The 7,500-nt window shown below is 42.5% G+C and overlaps 1 protein-coding gene across 1 annotated transcript in view; it reads right to left on the bottom strand.

The window, feature by feature from the left end:
* LOC311054877 (integrin alpha-3-like) overlaps positions 1-7,500 on the bottom strand; it is a 48,558-nt gene that overhangs the window by 33,852 nt on the left and 7,206 nt on the right. Inside the window, exons 2-7 of the mRNA XM_084070873.1 lie at positions 7,154-7,290; positions 5,517-5,608; positions 4,278-4,414; positions 3,643-3,749; positions 2,874-2,966; positions 1-2 (exon numbers count right to left, since the gene is read on the bottom strand). The exon at positions 1-2 is cut by the window's left edge and continues 58 nt beyond it. Coding sequence (XP_083926999.1) covers positions 1-2; positions 2,874-2,966; positions 3,643-3,749; positions 4,278-4,414; positions 5,517-5,608; positions 7,154-7,290 — 568 coding nt within the window. The remainder of the gene's footprint in view (positions 3-2,873; positions 2,967-3,642; positions 3,750-4,277; positions 4,415-5,516; positions 5,609-7,153; positions 7,291-7,500) is intronic.

Below are 7,500 nucleotides of genomic sequence, written 5' to 3'. Positions count from 1 at the left end.
TCCTACACACACACACACACACGCACACGCGCGCACGCACGCACGCACGCACGCACGCACGCACGCACGCACGCACGCACTTACGCACGCACGCACGCACGCAGGCAGGCAGGCAGGCAGGCAGGCAGGCAGGCAGGCAGGCAGGCAGGCAGGCAGGCAGGCAGGCACGCACACACACACACACACACACACACACACACACACACACACACACACACACACACACACACAGTAAGTGTAAAGCATGATGCTGCCATAACTGAAAGATTACACCGTAACTATTACACATATTATAATAACTAGAAGCTCGCCCCCGCTACGCGGGGGCTCGCGTCTAGCGCGCGGCCACGCCCACGTAGCGCCCGCGGCCACTTGGCAGCGCATATAAGATGACATGACTGTAGAGATCATGTGTACCTATTTGCGTGAAAGTTAGATAAAATCGGAAGGAGTAATGTAAAGAAATATGTGTTACATAAGTCGGCCTCCTGGTGGCGCTATAGAAGGTAGATGTGAAAAATGCAGGGCAAAGGTTTTTCCTTGACCTGTAGAGAGTGCACATACAAAGGTTTACACAGATTGGTGCAGTTATAGGTAAAAACACAAATCGGGCTGTTATAGCGCCACCATGAGGCTGATTAGAAAAATCTCAAGTGGAATTTCTTCCTCGGCATAGTGGGAATGTGCATGCAAAGTTGCACGGAAAGTGCATGCTGTGTTCATAATTTGAGGCGTTTTGGTGAAAACGGAGCAGTCCTGCAAACTTTGGATTTTTTTGCCAATCAGGATGGAATATGAAAAATCTGAAAGACCCGTTTTTTTAATGACTATAGAGATACTGTGTACCGATTTGCGTGATGTTTGGACAAAATATGTATGAGTACTGTGAAAAAATGTGTTTTGCAAAAAGCAGCCTCCTGGTGGCACTATAACAGGGCCATGTGAAAGAAATGGGGCAGAGGTTCTGAATTGGCATCCATGGAGTGTGTGTGCACAGTTTGAGCTTGTAGATCTGCTATGTTCACAATATTGACTTGTGGAACGGAGTCAAACAAAATGGGGGGGTCCCCAGTTCAAATATGATTATTTTGGGGTGGGGGCGTTTTTAGGATTATTTTATTATGATTATTAATAACTTATATGATGATTAATTATATTTGATGAAGATGTATGATCTTATAATAATCATGGGGCACGTATAATCATTATCTAATAGTCATATAATAATATAATGAATCATCATACATTTTATTAAGTAATGTGTTCACAGAGAGACAGACAGGCTAGATATAGATTGATGTATAGTTAGATATATAGATAGATGGAATATTCGTGTTATGCTGATGGATAGATACATAATGTACATTTGTTTGTACTCAAGTGCTGTACAAAATGGGGGGGTTTTAACATTCCTGGATGTTCTTCAATTTGCTACTCCACTACATGTTAGAGGCATATTGTCCTTTAGCAAACTGTAGATGGGTGTAATTATTACAAAACCTGCATTAACCACTTTATGCCTATATACTTTGGCTATTTGAAAATAGCGGGTGTAGACGCTCACAACGCGTGGCTTTGCGAGGTGTTGTGAGCTTGTAGATCAGCTGTTTTCTAAAGATTTTTATTAAACATTCAGACTTATTAGAGGTTGCACATGAAATCTGCAGCCGCACTGAGGCGCCCCAACACTAACAGTGGACGTGACATTGTGTCAGAAAAACCCACAAAATACACCAAAATAACACTGTTCAACGGGCTAATTAGTTAGCATTGATGACATCGACCACACTAATGTGCATAGGGGTTGCTGGTAAGATGTTTAACATAGCCGTTTGAGTGACGACAGCAGCGTTAGCATTAGCCGCATGCTAACGCTCGCCCGGTAACAGTCTTCCACGCCGACATCTCGCCACTCCGACTAGTGGCTTCCGCGTGCGGTTAGGGTTAGGGTGAGGGTTAGGTATAGGGTTCGTTAACGTCGGAAAGGCGACATGTCGGAAAGCCGCCATGTAACCCGCTCGCCCGTCCCTTAGCTTAGCTACACGCTAACGGCCCATTACAGGCAGCTCTTGGCTAATAATCCTTAAACCAAACTAACGGCAACACAGTAAGGGACGTAAGCATTCACATACATGCTTTAGACAGTATTAGCAACAACCAGCATATTCATATTGTCATAGTCTTGACTATGACTATATGAACAACAGGGCTGCGGAGCTAGACGTAAGTCTAGACTGCACTCAGTGTCTGTGTGTCTGCGAGGTGACGCTGATTGGCTGCGTGTTGCTGTGACGATGGCTACGTTGAACTGGGTTGCCAGGTCTGCTTTGTTTGTAAGCGATTGTGGGCTTATTTGGGTGCGCTTTTGGGCTTGTTTCCATAGACCCACGGCAGCGCTTGGCACCGTGTGTTTGGCGCTCTGTGTCTGTGTAACGCTCTGGCTGTGTCCCTCGTTGGCCCCATAGATATATATCTATGGTTGGCCCTTCCTCTGTCTCGTCAGCGCGACGTGGCAACGGACGTGGCAACGTACGTCAGCGCGACGTGGCAACGGACGTGGCGATTGGCTGGTAAAAAGAAGTACCTGGACGTGAATTTGGAGTGGGCGAAGTGATTTGCATAAGTATTGGAGCATAATGCGTTTGATATTAATTGTACATCCTGCAAGTACAGTGATGGGATGCGAAGCAGCTGGTTTTACAGGCAGAATATTGAGGAATTTTGGGGGAAAATGTGGAGTTAGTTGGGCCATGTGTCTGCTTGGCCATTGAACCCATACACTCGTGTACACTCCATGAGTGTGGCCGGCAATTATGGTAGCAAGATATTAATAATTGTAATAATAATAGTAATAATAATAATGATAATAATACCTATATAAATGTGTCGTTGGTTCAGATTGGTGAAGGAGGTTCTCTGAGTGTCGTACAAAACATCTGGATTCATCCAGGATACATGGACATTACCTACACACACACGCACACACACACACACACACACACACACACACACACACACACACACACACACACACACACACACACACACACACACACACACACACACACACACACACACACACACACACACACACACACACACACACACACACACACACAATGGAAATGGAAATGTAAACACATATAAGCAACCAATAATGAGCATAGCATGCTACGGAAACCAAAACTTGTGTAGATGGAATATTTGGAACAACTTTACAATATGTTTGCAGCTTCTACTCCGTTCTTACCATTTCCCCCTCCAATCTTCATCGAGCTGTTTTCACACTGAACAACAACAAGTTTGGCGCATGCCTATAAGCCCCATAAAAGATGCAATTTCCTTTGGAGGAATATATGTTAAATGTATTTCACATTACAACAGTTTCACCAGCCACAAAGTGCCATACCAATAATAGGTATATATATTGCCCCTGAGTATAACTAATTATCCATAATAATCTCCCGCACCAATCGGAAGTTTTAGGACGTTTTTATACTGTTTTAATACTGCTAAACGGTCTTTGTTGCAATAACCCTGATAGTCCGCTAGATGGTATTAACTTTCCATGGTATTTAACCCCAAAAAGTTCCACAATATATATGAATTATAATAATTATAATAATGATTATAAAACGTTACCTTGCCATTCGTAGCTTCCAGGTGAGCCAACGATGATGTCATCCTGAGAGATGAACGCTGATATGCCCATGTTACACATGACCTCACCTCTGACATCACCCAGGTGACTGTAATGACAGCCAATCACATGACATGTTACACATGACCTCACCTCTGACATCACCCAGGTGACTGTAACGACAACCAATCACATGACATGTTACACATGACCTCACCTCTGACATCACCCAGGTGACTGTAACGACAACCAATCACATGACATGTTACACATGACCTCACCTCTGACATCACCCAGGTGACTGTAATGACAGCCAATCACATGACATGTTACACATGACCTCACCTCTGACATCACCCAGGTGACTGTAATGACAACCAATCACATGACATCTTACACGTGACCTCACCTCTGACATCCCCCGGGTGACAACAAATCACATGACATGTTACACATGACCTCACCTCTGACATCACCCAGGTCTGTTCTGTTCACCTCTATGATTGGTTGTGATTGGTTGTGTGTGTGTGTGTGTGTGTGTGTGTGTGTGTGTGTGTGTGTGTGTGTGTGTGTGTGTGTGTGTGTGTGTGTGTGTGTGTGTGTGTGTGTGTGTGTGTGTGTGTGTGTGTGTGTGTACCTGCAGACTTGCTCCACGTTCTGCCAGTGAGGGTCGTTGGGGTCAAGCTCGAGGTCGTTGCCGCGGAGATAACACTTGCCGATCATGTGTCTCAACTTCTGCACACCGTACAACTTCATGAACCTGTGACCGCACACCTACACACACACACACACACACACACACACACACACACACACACACACACACACACACACACACACACACACACACACACACACACACACACACACACACACACACACACACACACACACACGGTGGAGGAAACCATGTAAAGCTTTCAGATCTTTCATTTTGGAAGAAAGAACAAAGAAAAGAAACAAACTATTGAAAGTGTTTTTATATTGAACCAATGAAACATTAACTAAATATTATGAAGTATAAACTCTAAACGTTTCATTACACCTCATGTGTAAATAGTTATATTGTGTTGGAAAGATTATTTTACCAAAATCTAATCAAATCAAATCTAATGTAATGTAATGTAATGTAATGTAATGTAATGTAATTAGGGCTGGGACTTGATAAAAAAAACAATGATCTAATTAATTAGGGCTTTGTAATTAATTAATCGAAATGAATCGCATTTTAATCGCATATCAATATTTGACCTGAGAAGCGATTTCTTTTTCAATTAAAACAGCTTTTGGTATATGAGTTAATCAATGAGTGAATACATAAGTTTAAGCAACAAAATATATCAGTTTTTTTTTATGAAGGTGGTTCTAAACAGACCAACTGATCAGTGTTTTACCATAAAGTGCAGCAATTTTAGGAATATATTCAGAGATTCAGGTTCACGCTTCCATCAGAGTGTTTTAATTCTAATTGTCCCATTCACTGGGCCAAGCAAAGCAGTCTGATCCACTTCTTCACCCATTGCGTGCTCTGGGGGTGTGTTGGCTGTTGGTTGGTTGGTGGTATATGATCGGTACGCCTGAAACTCTTCCACTGAGAAAGGTTTCGTGGTGCAAAAACTAAGCGCGATTAAATTGCGATTAATTTTTTTAATCGCGTTCATTTTCTGTAATTAATTAATCGAAATTAATCAGTTAAAGTCCCAGCCCTAAATGTAATGTAATGTAATGTAATGTAATCTATGTAATGTAATGTAATGTAATCTAATGTAATGTAATGTAATCATGGTCTGAATGTTTGTCTGTTCTCATGCTGTAGAACTCATGCTTCACTGTTTGTGAGTGACAGCTCGGCCGGCCAATGGGAAGAGAGGCTCACCAGGACCCGCCCCCTGGGCTGCATCTGACTGGCTACCGTCACACCCAGCCACATGTCCTCAACCAGGTCCTCAGATTCATCCAGGTCAGAGTCTGAAACCACAGAGACACCTCATTAACATATTACACATCTCATTAACATATTACACATCTCATTAACATATTACATATGTAATTAACATATTAAACATCTAATTAACATATCACACATGTCATTAATATGGACATTATTATTGTTATTATCATTATGAACATTTAAAACATTCAAATATTGTTATTTATGTCCGAAATGCAACCGGAAATGAATGCTATTGGCTGCAACCGCATCGAGGGCGTGTCTTCACTCGGTAGAACCAATAGAAACCCTAGAAACAACATAATCCTACTTATCATTCATTTATAAATGAATGGAACCATAATTTACTAAACACATAGATGTATTGGGCTATTCAAAAATAGCAGATCTACAAGCTCAATCTTTACTATGAGCTTGTAGATCTACTATGAAAAATCTTGAACCTTTGTGCAAATATTTGAATTTATATATATTTTTTAAAAGGGAACATTTGTAACTCAAATCTTTGCTTCTTGGGGTGGGGGTCCCTGGAACAAAGTGTTTTGAGGTGGGGGTCCCTGGAACAAAGTGTTTTGAGGTGGGGGTCCGCGGCCAAATACATATCATTTTGGGGGTCCTTGACATGAAACAGTTTGAGAACCACTGATATAAAAACATACGTTTTTCTACAAACTGTTAGGATTCAGAGGACATTTGTAGAACCCCCCCAGACGCTAAGATTTGAGTTACAAATGTTTGCCTTAAAAATATATACAGTATATTCAAAGATTTGCAAACAAATTCTCGATTTTTCTAAAATAGCAGATCTACAAGCTCATAGTGCGGCACTCGGTGCCGCACTATGAGCTCGCTATTTTTGAATAGCCAAATAAATGTAAAAATGACACAGATGCGTTCCCGGTCTTAAAGGGATTCTAGGCAACATTAAGCCTAAATTTGAAAAATATTTATATATATATATATTGCATTTTTCCCCTCTATCAGCCACTATATAATGATGCTGGGGTGTTTTCCTGCATTGAAACACAGTCCTCTTTTTGAAACTGATTTTCCCTACTGTTTATGTTTGTCCGGGACGTAAATTAACGCACGCAGGTGCACGTCCGTGTCCGTGTGAACTGTTTCGAGTGAAACCGAGTGCAGCCGACAAAAATGGAACGAGCCGCCATTGTTTTCTGTGGGCAGTTTTAACTTTTTACTTTCGGTTTTAAAACGCTCTCAAACTTCATTTTTGAGGCACGGAATTTACTTTTAAGATATCGTTTGGATAGAATTTAGTTGTTTAACTTCATATATGTGGTCAATTTATCATGAAAGAGCCTATTTAAAAATAAAAATCAGAGAACCGGCAGGGGCGGACAGTGACACGCATTGTATCCGAATAAAGCGACCTATTTTCGGCATGGCCCGTTTAGGAGTCCCCCCCTGCGTCACCCCCTGGTGGTTATCTCTGAACTTGCCTACAATCCCTTTAAAGTGTGAATAGGAACAGGAGGCTCGGTCTGGACTATTATGGGATGTGTGTTGTTGCCGCGTAACCCTATCAGTGACATCACGCTCACCCGAGCCAATCAGGTTCATCCTGGAGCAAGCCGACTGGTCGTCGTCGTCGGTCGCGATCCGACAGCCGTACACTCCTCCCGTCCGATTGGCCGACACGCCAGGCTCCGCCTTGTCCTTGGGCGCCCCGACCAATAGCCTGCGAGGAGGAGCAAATGGTCACATGATCGCTGTGTGTAATAATACTGTATGACATGACCCCTCATGACCCCACATGATATGACCGGGAACACATCTCTGTGTCATTTTTAGATTCCTTTGGGCTATTCACAAATAGCAGATCTACAAGCTCATAGCGCGGCACCGAGTGCCGCGCTATGAGCTTGTAGATCTGCTATTTTCTGAAAAA

This window comes from Gymnoscopelus microlampas (genome assembly GCF_963454915.1).
Source record: "Gymnoscopelus microlampas genome assembly, chromosome: 11".
Taxonomy (NCBI): domain Eukaryota; kingdom Metazoa; phylum Chordata; class Actinopteri; order Myctophiformes; family Myctophidae; genus Gymnoscopelus; species Gymnoscopelus microlampas.
This window is presented reverse-complemented; position numbering and strand designations above follow the sequence as displayed.